Genomic DNA, 22,326 nt, shown 5'->3' with positions numbered 1-22,326 from the left:
CAGACAAAGCGCACAGATCAGGAAATAAGGTCATCTGTGTTTCTACTTCAGCTTGAAATCATTGCATTTGTCATCTCTTTTTGTTGAGATATGACCCATAAAAGCACTAAATTAGGCTTGTTTGAAATGAAAAAAAGAAACACACATTCCCATATTAACCTCTCTGGCTTGTTTCAGTAATTCAAGAGCTTAGTACGAAACGAAGCGACTGCAAACAAAGGAGGAAAGGACGCTGGGGTGGGGGAGAAATACTTTAGGCCTGTCTCCTCTCACCTTGACTCATCCTGATTAACTCCTTGTTTTTATTACCCTGCATTGAAGAAAGGCATAAAACCATAACCGCGTGGCACGGTCAGTTAAAGTTACTGCTGGTGAAAATTAGAGGCCTTCAGGACGTCAGCTGCAGTGCACTGGTGGTAATGTTGTTGCCCCTCAGGCTGCGCGTGTCGTCAACGGTTGGAAAAATGAACTGCGGTCAGACATCCATCTGCTCGGCTCAGATTCATTACCAGATGCAGTCAGTGTTGCATCACCAGCCCGGTGGCTATCGCCCCGACTTCGCCACCGCAGTGAGTGATGCCGAAGGCAGCAGATGGGAAGAGGAAGTTGTTAACGTGCAACTGCACAACTCTGGAGGCGCATATCCTCGGTCTCAGTCATGACCCCCCCCGTTGTGACACGAGGGAACCTTGAGGCATAAAATCATGGCTTCATTAGCTGAGGAGCTCGCTCTCATTAAAAAGCCCCTCTGTGTTTCAAGGGCTTTCGTGGGCTCAGACATCACAGCGGATTCATTATAACATGCCCTCTTGATGTGGACAATACACAGTATGACACTTTTGTCATTTTCTGTGGTCAGCCTTTACTTAAAAGCTTTCAGAGGCATTTTTTTTTTTTTTTTTACGCTCGGGGACATCAAATTCTTTCATTAATAAAGCAAAACATAAAAAAGCAGTTTTAAACGAATGGTCTGAAATTCGTTTGATTTTCGAATGCTCACCAAATTAACGCCTGGCAGCACATTCAAATAAATCATCACTGACCCGGATCTCATCACATGTGATGTTTGAGGTAATTTATAGCTATAACTAAGCGCCACTTTAGTAGCTTATAATAAAGTGCCCCCATCTGCGAAGCAACAATAAAACTCGGAGCCATATTTCCTCCCTCGGGGGAAGAGTTGCACAGAATCCTGTAAAAACGAGACTCTGGCAGTAAATAAAATGGTCTGAAAAGCCTCAGTTATGCTCAATAATACATTTGACAGCAACTCAGCACGTCTGTCATCACGCTGTTATGTCAAGCAGAGTTTTTATGAGAAGTTGTCGTAACGGTGTGACGTTTTAATGAGCTGTGAAATTCCTTCTTATCAGGAAAAAGACAGCGTTTATTCTGAAAAAAGAAAAGAAAACTGCTACACATCAGTACGGGGTTGCTTTTGTCTTTTTTTGTCATCATATTTTCCCCTTCATTTCTTCCAATAAAGATTTACACTGTAATAACAGTGCACTGCTGTCAGGCTTAATTGGGAAAACCACATGCCTAAGTCAAAAAGATAAGCGTAATTTTCTGCGATTACAGCGGCTGCTTACAGTAAAGTGCCATCCTGTTCCGGTGGCAGAAGCAAAACTACTCAGGCTCTCAGCGTGATTGGAGAATCAGTTGTTGTGACAATTAATAAGTTCAAAAGGTTTAAAATCGGAGGCAGATGTTAGTTAGAAAGCAGCCTGCCGAGCAGGTAGAAACATCTCGACAAATCAGTTTGCATGGAGTATTTTGTAGATCTGCAAACTCAAGGCTTGAAAGAAAAAGAGCAGGTGGTTGTACTCAAGTTTAGTCTTAATATAAGGCCAATATATCTTATTATCGATGTACTAATTTACGGCTTTTGAAGTTATATTAAAGATTTCTTTTAGGTGGATGATAATAAAAAACAATTTGTCGCAGCTAAATTACATTAAACTGTCCCTGCTAATATCTGCTGTGTGCAGATGCAGAGGAACAACACATTTGTTATATTTAAAATAAAAAACTTCTGGTTGAATATCGGATAGTTGGACCAAACAGACCTTCACATTACAAATTCTTATAGTAATCTGATGTTATAAAGCTTTAACTTGCGTCTTGACATTTGGACCAAATAGTTCAAGCTTTGTCTCGTCTGAGCGCAAAGATGAAAAACCACTTCACTGTTGACTTTGACAACGGGGTTCCATCTTATTCCAGGTTCTGATAATCTTAAATCCTGGTTCCTGGATTGTTCCTGATTCGACTAACCAATTTACTTTCCACTGTGGATAAGAAATTGGGGTCAGAGGGTTGAAACCTAAGACGCACATCAAAACTGTTTTTGGAATGGCTGAAGCAGATTAGCCTTAAATTGCTGGAATAACCCAAAACCTATTGAAAATGTACAGATTATGGTTAAAATCCAGGAAACGAACAAGTTGAAATCCTCTGCTGACTCGGATAAATGTGGTGCAAAACATACAGAGTTCATCGAAGAAGGGTTTGAATGCATAATTAAAGTCATGTAGCTTCGTCTTTAGCCCTGAGCTCCCACTGAGCTCAACCCGTAATGCTGACTCAATGCAGAAAGGCCCCGGCCAGGATTTGAACCTACAAGCTTTTTGCTGCAATGTAAGAGCACTAACTCAACCTCTATGGAACCCTCAACTCACCACAGCAGAAAAGATTTTGGTCCAAAACTGCAGATTGAAACGTGTACTTCCCGTTCAAATTTTGCTCAAATGTACAGTGTTAGCATGCAGCTGAACGACAAAGTCTAGGTGTAAGTCTACAACAAACAAAAACCCAAATAAGCCACGAAAAAAGATTAACAAGAACACAAAAAGTGACACGTGACTGATTCGTGACGTTTTAATTGGATTTAGTTCACCTTTCATTCCAAAATGTCTGAGATTTTGGCAGCAGGTTGAAAGTGAACACATCACTTTAGTTGCACTTTTAGTTGACTGGGAACAAAACTGATTTAGAAGCTTCACACAGGTTCAATATTAAACTGGAAGATTCTCAACAGGCGACTTTTCCCTTTGAAACTGAAGGCATCCTGAAAGCTGAAACACCGTGAACTGCCACCACCATGCAAAAGTAAACGTAAAAAAAATAAGTGCACCATCAGATTTAAGACACAGCATTATGACACAGGCACGAATTGAAAATACCCATCGGAACAAAACACACAAGGCGCTACTTTCAATTCGGACTTCCACGGGTCCAACATCTGCTCAGTCATCTCCCTTTAAAGGAGCGACGGGGTTAAAAAGCGGTCTCTCTCTGCGCAGCTGCAGTTTCCCGAAGCTCATCTCGAAGTCTTTCTTGGTGCCGTTTATGACGTCTAGACTACCTGTGCTGACGTCGTAGCCGCGGGCCTTCAGTCGCTGGATGCGGTGGTTTACGATCTGCGTGGTCAGCTCCAGCACAGTGGGAGTCTGCGTGATTTGAGGCATGCTGATCCCGGCGCTGAGCAGGCCCTCAAAACGCTCCGCTAGGGTAGCCTCTGGATAGTAGAGCAGTGCCGGACACTTGAGGATGATCTCCCTCAGCTCAGCGTCGGAGCAGCCGATGGTTTCCAGGGAGAAAGCCATGGTCCGGCGCATGCTGTCCGGATTCAGCTCGGTGACGAAGCCCCTGAGTTTGGACAGGAGACGGAGGAGCTCCGCAGTGGTGAACCCTCTGTCTTTGAGGAACACCAGATTCTGCCTCAGGATCTCTGGCGGCTTCAGTAGGACAAACGGGTTCTGACTCAGCAGCTTCTGCAGCCATGGTCTCATGTTGGCCTCGTCCCCACCGAGCTCCTGGTAGGCCTGCTGGAGGGTGCCGACCATCGTCCGGTTCTGGTCCACGGGTCTGCTGAAGCTCTGCGGAGCGCTGGCCATGAGCTTGGTGACGATGCGCTTGTTGAGGTTTAGGCTCTGGAAGTAAGTGATGTTTTCCCGTTGGTTCTCGTGGTGACTGGACGCGCTGAAGAAGGAAGCCGGGAATTTCTCAATGACGCCCAGCAGCTCTCTGTGGTTCGGGCAGACGGACGTCCACAGCTCCTGCTGGGCCTGCAGTTGCTCCGGATTGCAGAGGACAGCCTCGGGGTGGACGGCCAAGATGTGAGCGATGACGGGGCTGGAGGCCCCCAGGTCTCTCAGCAGGCCAGCCACCTCCTTGGTGTAGGCTGGATCTTGATGTAACACCCATCCTTTGAGTTTCCTGACTTTCTGGATGTCCACAGAGAGCTCATAAAGAGCTTCCACAGTCTGCTGATTCTCCGCAGAGCTGCGCGTCGAGCACGCCCTGGGGTTTGAAGGTAAAAGTGGGACATGTTGACATCGGAGGCACAAGGATGTTGCAATCAAGCGCAACATCGGAACAAAGTCCTCTGGCTGCTCAGATGCTGTGATAGAAGACGACAACAATGAAACTCAGATTAGGGCACAGAATAATGAGAGTTTGATCATTTATAGTCATACACAGACTTCCTGATTTTATCCTCACTCATCGTCGACTTTAACCGGTTCATAACACATCAGCGTTAATAAAAAACACGCATCTTCCCTCAAGCCAACTGTGCTGTCACTTGTGTGTCAGCTGTGTCACTGTGTGGTATATATATTTTTAACCCAATGTCTGTATTCTAGCAAACTTGTATACTGTATTTATCAACATGATTTGAAGAGTTTTATCTGTTTTATTGCTTTTTATATTTGTATTGTAGCACTGCAATCTTCTTACAGTTGTTTTTTTTAGACAGTTTTAACATCTGTCCAGGGACAACAGATGAAAACTAGCCTTTTGGCTAATTCTGGTGCCTTTGCAGCAATGTTAATTAATGTACACTGCCCCTGTCAAATAAATCAATAAATTAAAGAAATTCAATTTATTTCATGCTGCATTCACTGAAACATTCACAACAAACAACACATAAGTGCTTTTTTTTTTGCTAGTATCTTAAAATTCATCTCATCCAGTCTTATGAGCTGCAATTCTTCAAAAGAAAATCAAAATGTAGTAGGCGTCATTTACTTTTTCCCTAGTTTGTCTTGAACGCACCAGCAGCGCATTAGCAAAACAGCATTCATCAAAAAGGAAAGGAACAGAGCAGCAGTGGAAAGCCCAGGATTACGGTTTTAAAAAGCTGACAATACACCGTGACTACCCAGCTGGCTGGAATCTTACCTTACCTCTTATACGTGTAATGTAGTTTTATTAACCACTAAAACGCATTAATTATGATTAAACCTAGATGAAAATATTGCATTACTCATATTTCATGTTATTTTCATGTTTATTTCATGTTTCAGCCAGTCTTAAAATAAGGAACGTAGAATGATTTTTTTTTTTTTTTTATTGCTGAATCAAATTGTTGTGTATTTTGGTCACATTTAATGCAGACCAAGCACTTCTATGCTAAGTGCATAGTGCGTACACTGATTTCGAGATAGCCGCACGTTTACAATACATTGTGCAGCCCTGAAGTTAAGTTCTGCTTTTCTAAACGCTCAGTTGGCACGCTAAGAGGCTTGATTAGCATGTTAGTCAAGCAGCAGAGTGCAGGCTAGTTAGTCCGACTATTTCACCAGATAAGGTTATCTAATACATCAAACAATGCTGACATCACTGGGGGAAGTTCAACCTTAGAGTGAACCTTACCTGAAAGGGAAAAATTATGCACAAAATATGTTCGTTACATTTTTTTTTTTTAGTATAAAATCATTCTCAGATAACGAAATTTCACCTCCTCATCGCCGCCTGTTTTGAGCTCCATTCAGAATGAGCTTATTTTATGCATACGGCGGTAAAACAGCTGATGAAAGGGGCAGAACTCCGCCTGGGTTGCTGGGTGAGGGGCAGAATCCGCCGATTGTGACGCAATAATCGGAAGGTTTCTGAAACAACTAGTTTTCCAGATCCGAACAAAACATTTACTTATTGCCAAACATATTTGTTTTATGCTTGGACTGTTTCTAGAAGCAGTACAGACCCAAATGGAAGTACAGAAGCGTGCACAAAGGACATTTTGCATAATAGGTCCCCTTTACCAGGAATGATAGGTGGAGTAACTGTACACCAAGTTTTCACAGTTTGGGATTTTTGTGGTAAAAGACACATGACAAAAGATCAGAATCTGTGTTTCTCAGAAGTGACAACAAAGAGAAACAGGGTCTGTCAGCCAGCTTACTGGAATTGTGCAGCATCAGGTGGGAGAAGGGGACGAGTTACTCTAAATGCTCCATTTAACCAGAGCAGACTCAGGTTTCTTCTGGTATATCAACTCATCTAAAAAAAAAACAACAACATGACTTTTACGGAATGTTATGCCCCATTAATGTTTCAGTGGAAACTAAACAACCACCCACACCCTCCCGGACTAACGGTTTGAACCTGCAGTGATTACATCTAAAAAAAAAAAAAAAAACAAAAAAAAAAAACGTTTGTAATTAAAATTTAAAGCTGAGACCTTTTTATTTATTTACACTTATTATTGCCAAAGTCAATTCAGCTTTAAATGTATAAAACAACCCCCCTGTGCTAAGACATTAATGTTTTTTTTTTGTTTTTGTTTTTTCAGGTAATGCCAAAAAAGAAAACAGGAGGAAACCTGAATGTCTGGTCTGACTGCTGACACGAAACATAAAAAAGGGATTTTTGTCCCATGAGGTTTTTTATTTCAAACACAATGCAGACGAATCCATGTAGCTTGGAAGCTAACAGCTGGCGGACACGACAGTAGTAATGCTGCAATTCATTGACTCAATGCTATATTTATTTAACCGAAGAGTCTAAAGGCGTCAAGATGTTTAGCAGTACAGCAAAACCTTTGCAACTGAAATGAATTACCTTTAGCAGCGGTCAGAGGATGTGACGTTTTGTTATGAAATACATTTCTACTGCGGTGCAAAAGAGTGACACACACAGGCGGGGAGAGGTACTGCAAGCAGGGTAATCTATACATTGAATTTCACTTTCTTTCTTTCTTTCTTTCTTTCTTTCTTTCTTTCTTTCTTTCTTTCTTTCTTTCTTTCTTTCTTTCTTTCTTTCTTTCTTTCTTTCTTTCTAAAACAATGTATAGCCCACACTAGTACAAACATAGGAATTGTTGTCTTAGAAATTACAGAAAAATAATGACAGCTAGATATAGTTAAAAAAATACTTTAACAGAAATGCATTTTTGACCATCATTGTAACAACAATAAGTGCACTATCTACTAATACTAATAGATTAAACACCCCTAACATGAGGTATAAGAACATGAAACAGAATGATAATGTTTTGTAAAATAATAATAATAATAATAAAATATTTTTGCACTGCTGCTAAAGATGATAAATTGACTATTAAACATTTATTATTGCTATTAGAAATATTTATTCGTTATTATTTTGATTTTCTTGCACACGCTTGAGTGAAATCTAAAGGATAAATACCTGCTAAATTTAGTTGTGGTTTTCAAATGTGTATTGTGTAAAATATTGTACCTTATGTCCACCATACGTTCTATAGAGTACCACTGAAATTCTAACAAGCTGATCAATTAAATCAATCTGCTCTGGTAAACATGCAGCCTGGAGTCAGTTCCTCTACCATCAAGCCACTGTAAAATGTAGTTTTAAAACAGCACTTGACAAGAGAGACAGGGAGGTGCTGCATTAGTTCCCACAACATCGCACATCGTGCCTCTGTTTTTAGATACCAGAAATATTTCAACAGAGCTGGATTGTCTCTTTTTGGAAGGGAAGAAAATTTGTCATCTTCTTCTTTCAGCTAGCTGACAGCCTTTGTGTAGAAATTTGTGAGGGAGTGGCATAACTGTGCGATGCACCATCAAGCCAGAGAAAACTCTGGTCACGCCAGCAGTTTATTGAAAACACTTTTCATTTGATTTATTGCCATTTCAAAACTATAATTTTGGAAAACCTTGGTATACTAGTAATTGGCAAATACCTGTCAAACACATCATAAACCAAATCATAAGGAAGGGAAATCAGGCATAATATATTAGTAAATACTTTTTGCTTTATCCTTCATTTCAAGAGTATGCAGTTATTAATCCTCACCATGAGTTTTACCACGAATTGCGCAATGTGTCTTTTCTATCTAACAGCCTTGAGAAAATTGCTAACTAGCAAAATGTTTTTCTCATTATTCTTTTTTTTTCCTCTCAGTACACTCCATGTACCTTTGCAGCTCTCACCTTTTCAAAACGTTGCTAATTTATTTCCCCCCATATGTCCAGTAATCAAATAATTTTTTGGAAAAATCTGGATCTCAAACAGCAGTTGGTGTGCCTCCAAACCCTGGAGCACGAGGGGTCCTGATGAGTGTAATCAGCGGCACACTGAATTGGACCGAACACATGGAGAGCTTTTCGCAGTTGGTGCTTAATCATGATGCTTGATCATCAGCTCGGCAAGCTGTTCCCTCTGCCGAACAGGACCTGCGGCTGCTGGTGTGTGAGTGTCTGGGTTCATTACATTTTATGTGCTAGTAAACAGATTACATACCCCAAGGGAAAACAGGTTGGTGCTATCTTCTAATATCCATTGTTGTTATAGCAGAAGTTTAGTTATTTCAGTCATTTTTTGACAGATGTCCGCACAAAGACAGAAATGTTTGTTTGATTGATTTGTTTTAGCATTGTGAGTGGATTACATGACTTTCACGGGAAAGTCCATAGAGAAAAATCAAAGCAACAAATCTTCTTACATTACCACTCGACCTGCCGATTGTATTCTTAGGTTTTATTGAGTTATTTTAGTAGGATTAAAAACTTAAACATGTATTTAAAAGCAGACCAGCAAACAAAGCCACAAATAAAGAAGTATGATTTCACATAGGAGAGACTATAGGTTCCTGTCAAGATGATCTGACAAATGGGACTTTTGTACACTTAGAAACTGCTCAAACTTTCAGTGAATGTGTTGTGATTGCTCTAAATATTCTACTGTGTGTGAGGTCTAAGAAAGACATAAAGAGGAGTTCCCTGTAAACATCTGAATACCTTTCTAGAAACCCCCACAAAGTTCCGCGCTATGTTGTGATGTAAGGGAATTCTAGTATTTACAGTAAACAACTCCCTGCTAATTATGGGATTTTCCAGCCAAGGGATTTTACTCTTTCACATACTGATCAACTGACTTCTACAAGAAGTTCTCATTCTCAAAATGTCTTTTGCTTTCTTGTGTTTTGTTAAAAGAGAAAATGAAAGAGAAAACTTTGGTAACAAACAGTTAGAAAATCAAGTGCTGTGAGAGAATATTTGCCTATACTTACAAATTATCTTACTTACAATATAACAAAGCTATGCAAACCGAACGCAGAGTGGAAAAGTATAACTTCAGTTTACCCCAATTGCTTAATTCCAATTCATTAGCCACATTGAGGGCTGGTTGTAGGCCAGAGCTGAAGAACTAAGAAATTGCTTAAACAGAACTTGATAACATGAAGTAGGCTAATAGATCTCAAAAACTAACTTACTATACATCGATTTAAAGACAGCTCAGAACAAATAACAAAAAAAAGTATTTGGTACCTATTTATCTAGAAACGGCGACAAAGCCATAAGGCTAAAGGATTTAGACAAACCAAAGTGAGAGAGTCATGATGACAGCCAAGACTCTTGGGAAAATATCCCATGAAATGACAAAATAGTAGTGCACAGTGTGTTTCCTGTTACATCTGGTATAACACTAACACAGCATAACAGAAAAACAACAAAATAGACAAGGTAGGTTATACAGCAGAACTGTGATCTAAAAGGACTCCAGCAATTCAACTCTCAGTGCCATAATGATATTTTGTACATTGAGCACATATGTTTTGTGATATTATTTCCTCATTGTGTCACTTGTACGCAGATATTCAAAGAGTAAAAAAGTCTGACAGCTAACAAATTTTCTTTTACTCCTACAATATTGGTATTTATCCAGTAGACAACAATAACAGGGCAAAGGATGATACATGTTTCAAGAAAACCATTGTCTTTTGATGCATGATGACTGAACCAAACTTATAGGCTTACACATCAGAGACATTTTTCAAAATCTACTTACAAGAGATTCTATAATAAACTATTCAGAGGTTGAGCATCTAGTATAGAAGTAACCGATTTACAAAAACAACACCCCGCCTTTCTTAGTGATAAGAAAATAGATTACATATTAACGTGGGCCATTGCTAGATAAGTGCTGAATGAACTGTTAAGCAAAAAAACAGAAACACACCATATGATGTATTGTTTGGTTTGTGTTGTTTGGTTACCTAGCATTTCATCTTTAGGTAAAACGTACACTTTGATAAATACAGAAAACACCATTTAAAACAGCAGCTGAAATAAGTTTCATGGGTAAGAGGCTGTTGAGGCTCAAGGTAAATAGTTAGCTTTATACAGACAGTACTTCCTCATCAGTACTGTCTGTGGACTGTTTTAGAAGCACAAAGAGTAACACAATGCAAATCTATGTGTTGTTTTTATTATCTGTACAAAAAAAGCGAGCAGCTAAAAGCTGTCTTGCATTTGTTCTCCGAAGCTGAATGGAGGTCAAAGATAGATCAAAGGTTAAAATGCCCCGTAAAGTAGGGATTTCAAGTGAGAAAAATTAAAGGTATCAAAATCCAACATGACTGCGACCTGTACAAAGCATAGCAAAATGGCCAGTAGACTAATAATCGGCTTATTTACCTTTCTTACTGTTGGTATCTCAATAAATCAGTAGCATGTAGAGTATCATGTTAAGTCTGGCAATGCAAATGTAATTACAGCATTAAAAATCACAAGTTGTAGAACAAAGAAATGTTTGTCTTCTGGTCTAAAAGTAGCAGACTTGGTCAGCTAGCATAATAAGTAGCAAATTCCCACTGGTTCTCTGATTTGCAACTGCAACATGGTCAACCTAGGAGTGATGTCATTCCCATCTCCATTTCCTGTGGTTTCAAACTTTCTTCTATCATAACTACATATTTCCTAACATAATTTATAATTAATCAGTTTATTTTTATTTTCCGCAATGGGGCAACATTAGGCAGAGAATTACTGCAGTTTGCATGTTCAGTAGTATTTTCCACCACTGGCATTGCTAAGAATATTGTTTTAAAGTTAATGCTCAATAGCCAACATTACTGAAAGTAATTAGACCTGCTTTGACCTGTAAAGTGCCTTGAAATCCCTTTTGTAGTGAAGTGCGACATACAAAGAAACGAGAGAGAGAGAGAGAGAGAGAGAGCGAGAGAGCGAGAGAGAGAGAGAGATTTTACACACATCATGCATGCTCATAAACGCTTTTATTTCATACACGTGGCAGAAACTGATGATTCAATAACTTTTTTTTAGCAAACACACCTTAATATAGTAGATATTAGTCTATGTTTTAGTTTATGTTTTGGCCTCTTTGAATATGCACAATTTGATAAAGATACCTTGGATCTGTTTTTAGAGATTGAGAGTTGTATGATTTTCCTAACACTTTTTTTTTTAAGTACATGTCAATGAATGCTTGAAGGGCAAAGTGCGATTTTATTATCTTGCCGAAGTACACCTTGGCATGGGCTGGAGAAGTCAAGGAAAAACCTTTCTCCACTTTAATACTGTAGTTTTCCATTTAAAGGCACAGTGTATTGATGTGACAGATCTTTTTAATAGAAGTTAATCACACTGATTCAGCACAGAGATATGCCATTTATAAAGAAATAATGTGCCAAATGGGACAAAAGCTAAGAGGACTTATGAGCTGCTATTTCTGATCTTACTGGCACTCTAATAAAAAGACTTTTCATTCCACTTCAAAGGTTGTGTATCATGTTCTCCAGAGTTTAAGAAACTTGAAACTGATTTTATTGACAAAAGCCTGAGAGCTTCATTTTTGTCTTGCTTGACATCAACAAATGAAATAAGACACTCACAGCTTCCCGGCATCTGAAACAATCCATGCTTTTAATCCCCTGATACATCTAGACTCAGTTCAGACGTTTTCTGTTCAGCCAATATACATATAAGGAAATTCTAAAGATAACAAAAACATTACATGCATTTGCAAAATGTGCCAGCAAGCTCGCTTTGCACGAAACTCCCACTGCAGAACGCTTTCGACCACTCCCATCTGTCTGGCATCCTGCTTGTTGACTATTTACATCTAACGCTGAGTGAACACCTGTCGTATTAACAATCAGCACAGTTAAAGTACAACCAGGAGGTGCTGATTAAGTCTTATTGGTTGACTTACTACAGGCTTGTCACAGTAAAATAAATGACTTTATTTCAGTTTGACCTGACTGTGCCACTTTGCTCTGAGGTTTGTGTGTGTATGTGTGTGTGTGCGCGTGTGTGTGTGTGTTTGTTCCTGCCACTTGCTTTCGCTTTACAAAATGTGGAGGCGGAACAATTTGAAAATGAGGGAGGATACATAAAACCATGACTATACGAGTTCAGCTCAGTGTGGTGTGAAAGAGGCAGCCAACATGACCTGCATTATGTTCCCAGGACTTCTGCTTTGCCTCCTTCTCCTCAAACAGGTCTGTGGTCTGGGGCCAGAGATTACTTTCCGGGAGGAAGGCCTCACGTTTGAGATGGGTTATTGTTTTGGAGCGGATTATGTTGTCGTTTACAGGTCTGCTCTGGATGGAGAACAACTGCTGGGCAACACTTCGAACAAGAACCTCCCCAACACGCCTCCTGCAGACTTGCTGGGTCGAATTCACATGAATCAAGATGGGGAAGTGCCTGAGATGACGATCGATGGACTCACAGAACTGGACTCTGGCATCTACAGGAAGGAATGCTGGCAGAACCAGAAAGTGGTCAAGAACCACACGGAGCATCTTTTTGTGTGCAAAGAGGAGACTTCACCTGAAGAGATTGTTGCGAATAATGAAGGTGGAGCGGAAATTCGATGCAAAAGCCCTTCTGTTGGCTTGGAGGGAACTTTTGTGCGCTGGTACCAGGAACTAGATCCAGACTACAAGCCCACACTCCTGCTGGACAGCAGTGTTTCCTTGGAGCCAGTAATAAAAGAGAGAGGTTTGGTGGAGGCCAGAGAAAGCGGCTCTGTGCTGGTGTTACATAAAACAATTTTACAGAGTTTACCACAGTTTTACTGTGTTGTGTTCAAAGGAAAGACTTGCCTTGGTTTCCAAAACATACACCTCCCAGACCGCAGTAAAAGCAGGGATCTTTTTTTTTCAAAAGGGGAGAAAGTGGTTCTAAATTGTGTTGGTGATAGTAAACAACTGCAATGGTCGACACCGCTGGGACAAATCAACAGCAGCAACCCGGGGAACAATCAATTGCACATATTAGCTGATAAAGAACCAGAAAGCTTCTCCTTAATTATCCCTGTCATGTCTGATGAGCATGTTGGAATTTACACGTGCATTGCTCCATTACATGACACTGAGTACTACTTGTTTCTTTGCCCCAAAAACACAACACTGAAGAAAGTCGCCTCCGAAGGACAAAGCATCTCACTGGAATGCATTTCTGACCCGAGTAAGTTTGCAAGAATCCAGTGGTACCGCCAAGGACAAGCCGAGCTTTATGAAGTCATTGGGGACACATACGAAAGTATTTCAGTTCCTAATGATCTGAAAGGTAGAGTGAATCTGTCTGATTCTGGATTACTTACCATCTCTGACCTGGACGTTAAGGATCAAACAATCTACAGCTGTGTCATTTTAAATGAATTTGTGGATAATGCAATCCCTGAAAATCCTGACAAGGAAGGTACGGATGAAGATGACTATGAGGACGAACCCGATGACATATCAAAGTGCATCTTCAAACAGGATTTTATTTTGAACATTACAATCACAACAGGAACAGATCGTGGACCTAATCCAGATAAACCCTCTAACAATACAGTGGCTGCAGTGATTGGAGGAGTGTTGGGATTTCTTGCTCTTGTAGCGATAGTGATAGTGATAGTGATGGTTGTGAAAAAGAGACTAGGCGTAAGAAACAACAATACAGACAATACAGTAACAATCAGAGACAATCCTGATTGTACACAAAGCTTAAGAAAGACCGATGAAGAAGACGTTTAACATTTTGTTTTGGGGTTAGGGTTAAGATGTTTTATTTGACCACCTTGTCACGCCAAGTGCCTTGAGATGACATCTGCTGTACATAACTGAACTGATTTAAATCAACTAGCTACTAATGCTTTCAGTTTTTGTTTGTGTGCTCTTTGTCTGCTTTGTTACCAGTGACACAGCACATTGAATAAAGAGGTGATTTCCTCTATAAAACCAACACCATGTCTCTGGAAATATTTTAGAGAACTTATCAAAAATACAAAATGGTAATTATTTCCCCTTTTACATGCAGTTTTTTTTGAGAAGTTATTGTTTACAAAATTGTATGTGTTTTGAAGTACGTTGCGTGGTTAGTAAAAACCAGTCTGACCACTCGCATGTCAAGACATCATTTGACAAGGTTCAGAGGAAAGAAAAATAACAGTCAGAGCGTGTGAAAGAATTCAAACGGTAGCATCTATTTGTAGAATAATACTGGATAAAAGAATAACACCAACAGGATTATGTTCCGGTGTCAACCACTGCAACGCTTAATGCAAAACAAGAACAGACATGTCTTGAAAACCTTTCCCCAGTCTAAGCAGTTGTGGTTTAACAGAATGCAGGCAGTTGCTGAAAAGGCACAATTATTTCTGTTTATTAAATGTTGCTCTGTGAAACAACCAAGACCTTTAGACCTGAGTGTTGTAATGTGACTATGCTGTGCTACATTTTTTTTCCACCTGCAGACAACTGAATCAAACCCACAATAAAAAAAAATAACTTTATCAACATCTCTGAGGGAGAAATAGGGCTTTGCCGAGATAAAAAAAAAAAAGGTCATGTGTTTGTCAGGTTTCAAAGAAATTCAAATGGCACACTTTTATAGGTGTTTATGTGTCCTTTTTCATGTCTGCTTGGGTTTCCCCTTGTAGCTCCCTTGGGTTTCCCAAAATCCAAAACATTAATGTAATCTTAATAAGCTTAATTAGTAACTTTAAATTGACATAGATGTGAGTGTGCTTGTGCTTGTGCGGATGTTGGGATGGACTAATTAGCTGCTAATTAGGAATATTTCTTTTCAGGGTTTTTCCCCATACATTGCCCTACACCTGGGATAATGACCATGATAAACCAGGGACAATGAATTAGTTAGATATTAAACTGAAGGCAAATTTGCTTTAGTTTGCCTGTTTTATTTGAACTTACGTTTAAATTGTGTAAATCTTTCTGTCTTAGATGACCACCATCCTCCTCTGACCCTGAAAAGTATTTCACTTTTTTTTTTTGTGAATTGACTTTACAGTGAGAAGGACTGCAAATGTTGATCATAGTTGTTTTTTTTTAAGTGCAGTTTTAACCATGTCTCAATCACTTATTTTCTAATTATGTTGTTTGGATCAAGATATTTCTGTCCACAATATGATTCATTTAGCTTCACAAAGCTAACAATCAATGCCATACATATGCAAGAAAATCATGCAGCCTCAAGGCGCAGTAAAATAATCTACGTTTCATTCATATTACATATATTCTACATTGTATTCCACTTAACTAACCAAAGTCAGTTTTTTTGGGGGGGGGATTTCTTGCGGCTCACTTTTTCTGAAGGTAGGCTGACAGTAAGGGGGGTGGAAGAGGGGGAGAGACATGCGGCAAAGGACTGCGGGTCGGAGTCGAACCCGGGTCGACCGCGTTGAGGACTGAGGCCTCCGTTTATGGGTCGCGCTACCCACTGCGCCACAAGTGCGCCCTAAAGTGCTGTTCTAACATTTATTAATTAGCTCAAGAAAACTCTAACAAGGTTCTCACAATGAGACCTAAAGTATGCCAAGCTTTTTTTTTTTTAGAAATCTGACTCAAAACATACTAAGCTAGTGTTTAATATACCGCTGTCTGCCTAACACCCTGCTGGAGTGTTAGGCTATCAATCTGTCTAACCTCGACTTTGATCTGTCTCAATGATAATTAGTCTTGTAACACATTTGAAGGCTGTTCAAGTTAATTGGGTGTTCATTGAATAAGTTGCTCTGATGCTTCATAAAATTATGACTTTGCTCTGAACTTTCTTATATTTAATGGGAAGTGTTTCCTTCTTCACACAGACACCTCCCTGAGAACTTACAGAGGAAGTCACAAACCAGACAGGAAGCCGCGGTATAACAGTCTCTCTCTCACTGAGTGCAGGGAAGTTAAGAGTTAATAAGCTGTAAATGGAAGCAGCCATATAATTTACTATGGAATCGGAATTGGGGGTGGATAATTCCTTTCGCAATAATAGCTAAGTTATTTTTCTTTTATGTATTCTGTAGTAGTACATTATATTTAGATAATATTGTACTGGATTTGTTTTTGTACCGGCTTGCAATCAACCAAAGAAATAAGAGCATTATTTTTAAGGGTGAAAACCCCTTGGAATATGAAAGGAAACCCAAATTTGTTAGACTGAACAAATAATGTAGATTAGCTATAATCCAGCTTTGGGAGCCAGTAAACAGGTATCAGGGGTTGAGTTCAGTCTGGGACTCTGACACCAATCATTTCAACATACCTTCATCTAACTCCAATCTAATATTTGGGATGATTATTTCATCTATAATTTTGTTTTATTTAACCCAAATTTGGCTGGGCTGCTAAACACAACTACATAAAATGCACCATGGCAATGTTAACTGAACTCATTTGATAAATGAAAGGAAACAGAAGATCATTGATCCAGTCTTGCAACAATTTATCGTTTGTTAAAAACATAAATCTTTCATATTTAAGTTACTGAATGTAATTAGAACAAAGTGGCATGAAAGGGATTAAAGCCTCCATTTGAGAGTGTGGTATTTTACGTTAGCTGACCTTGAAAATATGTAGTACAGTAAACTAAAACAAGGTCTTTATTCTCAGAGGAAACTGGGTTTTTAATCCTTCATTTAAAGACAGGACAAGTAGCTATACACATTCACTCATATCTAAGGGTAATTTAGGGTACCCATTTAACCTAAAGTGAATATTTTCAGAGTGCAGGAGGAAGCTAGTAACCTGTCAGGCCAGGTTGACTTATTTATGCACGTTATGGATCGGGGACTGCTTCCATCGAATCAGTTTGGGGAATGGAGGGACATTCAGCAGAATTTTGTCAGCAGTTTGGGCGTAGCGATACCTAGTGTCCGCTTACCAAAGGTTGGTTTTAGCAAATCATGGTATCAATGAAAGAAGCGGGCGTCATGAGAAACCACAGCAAGTCACGCTGGTCAAGGCACTTGTTGCTGTTCTTCTTTCTGTGACCTCAGGTACCGGACCACAAATAAAGGTTGTAAGGATTAACAGAGGCACAGGTTCCAAGTGAATATGGTTTATTGGTTTTACAAGACAATGGGAACAATTAACATGTTTTACATGTGCAGGGAAGAGTAACCACCTTAAACGTAGGAGCCTATGCTGGCCTGGAATCCTGATAGCCGAGAGGAATAGTTAAAAACCCCAATTAAATTAACTAGACCATTTGGAGGAGAACTACTAAAGAAAAACAAACAAAATACACCTCGGTGTCTCCCAACAAAACACACTCACGCCACAAACCCTGGTGCATACAAAGCAAAAGAAAAAAACTCTCCTCCCACTAGTCCCCTCAATCTGATCTGAATAAAACCGGCATAGGACCCAGGGACAGCATAGGACCTCAGGTGAGATAAAACCAGCCCGGGGAGCTAAACAATAAAAACCCTCCCCTGCATTTGGTTAAAACTAGGAATAAATAGCTGAAATAGGGTCTAAGCAGTGATTAAAACAGTAAATAAAAACACAACTAAAACAGTAGCAGGCCAACCTGCACACAAAGGAAGTCGCATTAGACCAGCACCTTAAACATCCAGGTAATAAGAGACTGCTTTCTTGTACCTCTAAGGCGGAACCCAGTCCACGGCAGTCTGTGCGTCTCTCTATCACCGCATTGCCTAAAATGATGAAAACAAAAGGGCTCAACCAAATGATCCTGCAGCAACCTCACTCAGTAGTAAAAACATACCTTTTGCCAGAATCCTTGCCTCAGATCTGATCTTCTCAGAAATCTAGCCCCCTTTAAATGGAACAACTGATTACCTGCCTCAAGTACCAGATGTGCGCTGTCAAGCATCCTCCATATATGGACAGGAGGAAGGGTGTGCAGCACCATGCTTCAGGGCCATAGTGCCCCGGCTACATTTCAAAGATGAAATCTTGGATTCTGACAAAACAGATGTGATAACAGCACATAAAGGTCTATCCTCCTGCGCTGCTGTATCCATAATACCGAAACACGATTGGCCCACACCCTTTTGGTTCGGTCACAGACTGTTTAAGTAGGACTGGGACAAGATGGATGCTGGTGTGTTTGTGAACACACAAATACCCTGAGAATTCGACTTGCAAGGAAGGATAGGAAACCAGAGAGACACATGCATGGTTATAGGGCCGGACAATAATTCAATAACAATATTTATCGATTGACTGACGTATATTGATAATAGAAAAAAAGGGTCAATAAAAAGTTCAATACAATAACAGTTTTCCTTCTTTTTGCAGTCTAGCCACATAGATTAATACTACATTCATTACATCCTCCCAACCAATCACAAACACAGACCCAGGAATGCTCCGTCACCAAGCTCCGCCCCCTTCAAAGAGTTCAGAGAGCACCTATTCTTTTTTTTAGAAACTTCCAGTTTTGATAAAAAGTTGGTTGAATAAAGGGTTGAGTTTGAATTCAGTGTTTGTGTGTTCTTTATCTAAAATTGGGCTGCTAAGCAACAGCATAAATTGCCAGAACTGCACTTAAAATATTTGTTTTTATTTTGTTGATAATTATCAATATCAATCAATATGATTTATATTCTATCCATATGCCTTTTTCTATATTGTCCAACTGTACATGGTCAGAATATACAAGCTCTATGAGAAAAGGCCCCAGTCGGGATTTAAACCCATTACATTCTTGGAACAGCACAAAGTGCTCCACTATGAATCACAAATATTAAACCAAAAATCTGAAAATGTTCATATTCCCCACATTCTTTGTCATTTGGTAACATGATCATGGTTTATTCAGTTTGAAGGACTTCAAAAATGAAAAAAATAATTCTGGTCTCATTCTCCTTTCACACCTTGATAGTCCACTTAATCAAGAGCAGGTGGAGAGTTAATATGCAGCAGTCTTTCATCTGTATTCCCTAAACTCCAGCACAGCAAGGCCACTGAAACACCTCTGCTCCCCTTCTGGCTCGTTGGTAACACTGGAGGCAGGTGTCCTTTCAATAACGGACTGCACTTCCTGCAAAGCATAAATTATGTAAAAGTCAGTGTCAAATTTGTAGAAGTCTTAAGTTGTCCATTAAATCGAGAAAAAAGCGAACATTTAAAAAAATTTAATTAAAACACATGCACGCATCCTTGTTTTAAGTACATTGTGAGGATCGTGCCTTGTCTTCCTTTCAACTTCAAGCCTTTCTCTGCCCTAACCCTAACCTTTACAGGTTTATACCCAACCCTAACTGACACCATAGTGCTAAACCTATATATATATATATACACTCACCGGCCACTTTATTAGGTACGCCATGCTAGTAACGGGTTGGACCATCTTTTGCCTTCAGAACTGCCTCAATTCTTTGTGGCATAGATTCAACAAGGTGCTGGAAGCATTCCTCAGGGAGTTTGGTCCATATTGACATGATGGCATCACACAGTTGCCGCAGATTTGTTGGCTGCACATCCATGATGCGAATCTCCCGTTCCACCACATCCCAAAGATGCTCTATTGGATTGAGATCTGGTGACTGTGGAGGCCATTTGAGTACAGCGAACTCATTGTCATGTTCAAGAAACCAGTCTGAGATGATTCCAGCTTTATGACATGGCGCATTATCCTGCTGAAAGTAGCCATCAGAAGTTGGGTACATTGTGGTCATAAAGGGATGGACATGGTCAGCAACAATACTCAGGTAGGCTGTGGCGTTGCAACAATGCTCAATTGGTACCAAGGGGCCCAAAGAGTGCCAAGAAAATATTCCCCACACCATGACACCACCACCACCAGCCTGAACTGTTGATACAAGGCAGGATGGATCCATGCTTTCATGTCGTTGACGCCAAATTCTGACCCTACCATCCGATTGTCGCAGCAGAAATCCAGACTCATCAGACCAGGCAACGTTTTTCCAATCTTCTATTGTCCAATTTCGATGAGCTTGTGCAAACTGTAGCCTCAGTTTCCTGTTCTTAGCTGAAAGGAGTGGCACCCGATGTGGTCTTCTGCTGCTGTAGCCCATCTGACTCCAAGTTCGACGTACTGTGCGTTCAGAGATGCTCTTCTGCCCACCTTGGTTGTAACGGGTGGTTATTTGAGTCACTGTTGCCCTTCTATCAGCTCGAACCAGTCTGGCCATTCTCCTCTGACCTCTGGCATCAACAAGGCATTTCCGCCCACAGAACTGCCACTCACTGGATGTTTTTTCTTTTTCGGACCATTCTCTGTAAACCCTAGAGATGGTTGTGCGTGAAAATCCCAGTAGATTAGCAGTTTCTGAAATACTCAGACCAGCCCTTCTGGCACCAACAATCATGCCACGTTCAAAGTCACTCAAATCACCTTTCTTCCCCATACTGATGCTCGGTTTGAACTGCAGGAGATTCTCTTGACCATGTCTACATGCCTAAATGCACTGAGTTGCCGCCATGTGATTGGCTGCTTAGAAATTAAGTGTTAACGAGCAGTTGGACAGGTGTACCTAATAAAGTGGCCGGTGAGTGTATATACACTGATTGGATAAGATTATTTACATAATTCTGTTTGTATCACAGTATCACCTGCACGGCAGCTCTCATCTATGTTGCATTGTAATGAAACTTCCTCTAATAAATCAATGAAACTTGTACTTGTTAAAACATTTTAGAGAATTGAAAATGTTGTTAGACTTAATTTCATCTAAGGTTTACCCTATATCTCAATTTGTTGATATTGTTGATTTTTCAACTTAGCATAATACTTTTAAATGTTGTAAAAGTCATTTACTTAATTGTTGAACTTAAAAGTAGAAATTAACACATCTTAACACTATGCATCGGCCCTCACCAGCTTTTCTTTGGCCAGGTCTGGATATGGATACAGGGTGGCAGAGAAGAGTGGAATTTAAAATCCATTTAAAAACAAAGCATTTTTTTTATCAAATTAAAAATACAAATATTTTCCAAGTAAACGTCAGTAAGTGGGTTGGAGAAAGAGATTTGAAGTTTATTACACCATTAAGAAAAAGAAGAGAAACGAAAATTAGGAAATATGTTAAAGCCTGTTTTAAAAAGACCAAACAAATTATATGTATGATGAGACATGTCTTCTACAAACCACATTTCCTTTAGATCAAACAGATGGCAATTATGCCCATGTAGGTGCAGAAAACTGCAGCAAATGCACTGCTGTAAAACAATTTCTATGTTTTATTGTGAGACAGCTGCAACTCATTACACAAGCTCAAGATAATATGTATTTTTGTAATTGTAATAAATTGACAGACACACAATATTTTCATTTAAACATATTTTTTAAAACCACAAGTTCGTTTTTTTTTTTCAGTTTTTGCTCATTTTCTTTTTCTGTAATTAGATAAAACTAAACACTAAGTGATTTCCTAAAAGTCACAGCACGGTGTCTTTTTAGATGTTAAACACATTTGAATGAATACAAAAGGCAGTTTTGAACAAAAATGCAATTTTTAAAGAAAAAAAGCTATCTAAACCAGTTCAGAGATGACTGTGCATAAGTGGATTTAATAAATAAACAAATGAACTTACAAAGGCACAGCACGAAGCAAAAGCAAAACATGAAGCAGGAAACTGGAGTAAAGAAAGAAGACAACTGCAGGTAGCACAACGGAAGAATCAACAAATGAGAAGAGAAAAAACAGGCAGCTATAGAGAGGAGAGAGTGAAGAGAGAATGCATGGAGAGCTGGTGTGAGTAATCAGGTGATTACAGATGAACCAAATGAACAAGAAATAATCAAAAATTGAATCAACAATGAATGAGCTAACAAAATCCACTAACCAGTCCACAAAAATAAAAACTAAAATATAAACTAATGCTTAGCAATCAAAAGAATCAATTTGCTTTATTGTCATTATGCAGCCATAATGAAATTTTGTTATTATTAGAAAGCTGTTGAGCAATGGGAGCCGACAATATTAAGACCACATCATAGCAAGGCGAAATAAGAAGTAAGAAGAAAGCAGCACTGCTAAAAACAATTATCTTTTCTGGAGTGTTAACTGCTCCCCGTTGCTTGTCTGCTC

The 22,326-nt window shown here is 39.6% G+C and overlaps 1 protein-coding gene across 1 annotated transcript; it reads right to left on the bottom strand.

Moving 5' to 3' along the window:
- Positions 1–2,850: 2,850 nt before the first annotated feature.
- Positions 2,851–6,930, bottom strand: mterf2 (mitochondrial transcription termination factor 2). Its single transcript, XM_012852627.3, has 2 exons — positions 6,850–6,930; positions 2,851–4,405 (listed from the first exon to the last, which is right to left on the bottom strand). The coding sequence occupies exon 2, from the start codon at positions 4,374–4,376 to the stop codon at positions 3,249–3,251; it is 1,128 nt and encodes a 375-aa protein (XP_012708081.2). The 5' UTR covers positions 4,377–4,405; positions 6,850–6,930; the 3' UTR covers positions 2,851–3,248.
- Positions 6,931–22,326: the final 15,396 nt, after the last annotated feature.

The sequence above is a fragment of the Fundulus heteroclitus genome, chromosome 2 (genome assembly GCF_011125445.2).
Source record: "Fundulus heteroclitus isolate FHET01 chromosome 2, MU-UCD_Fhet_4.1, whole genome shotgun sequence".
NCBI lineage: Eukaryota > Metazoa > Chordata > Actinopteri > Cyprinodontiformes > Fundulidae > Fundulus > Fundulus heteroclitus.
The sequence above is the reverse complement of the archived record's forward strand: the minus strand, read 5'-3'. Positions and strand labels throughout refer to the sequence as shown.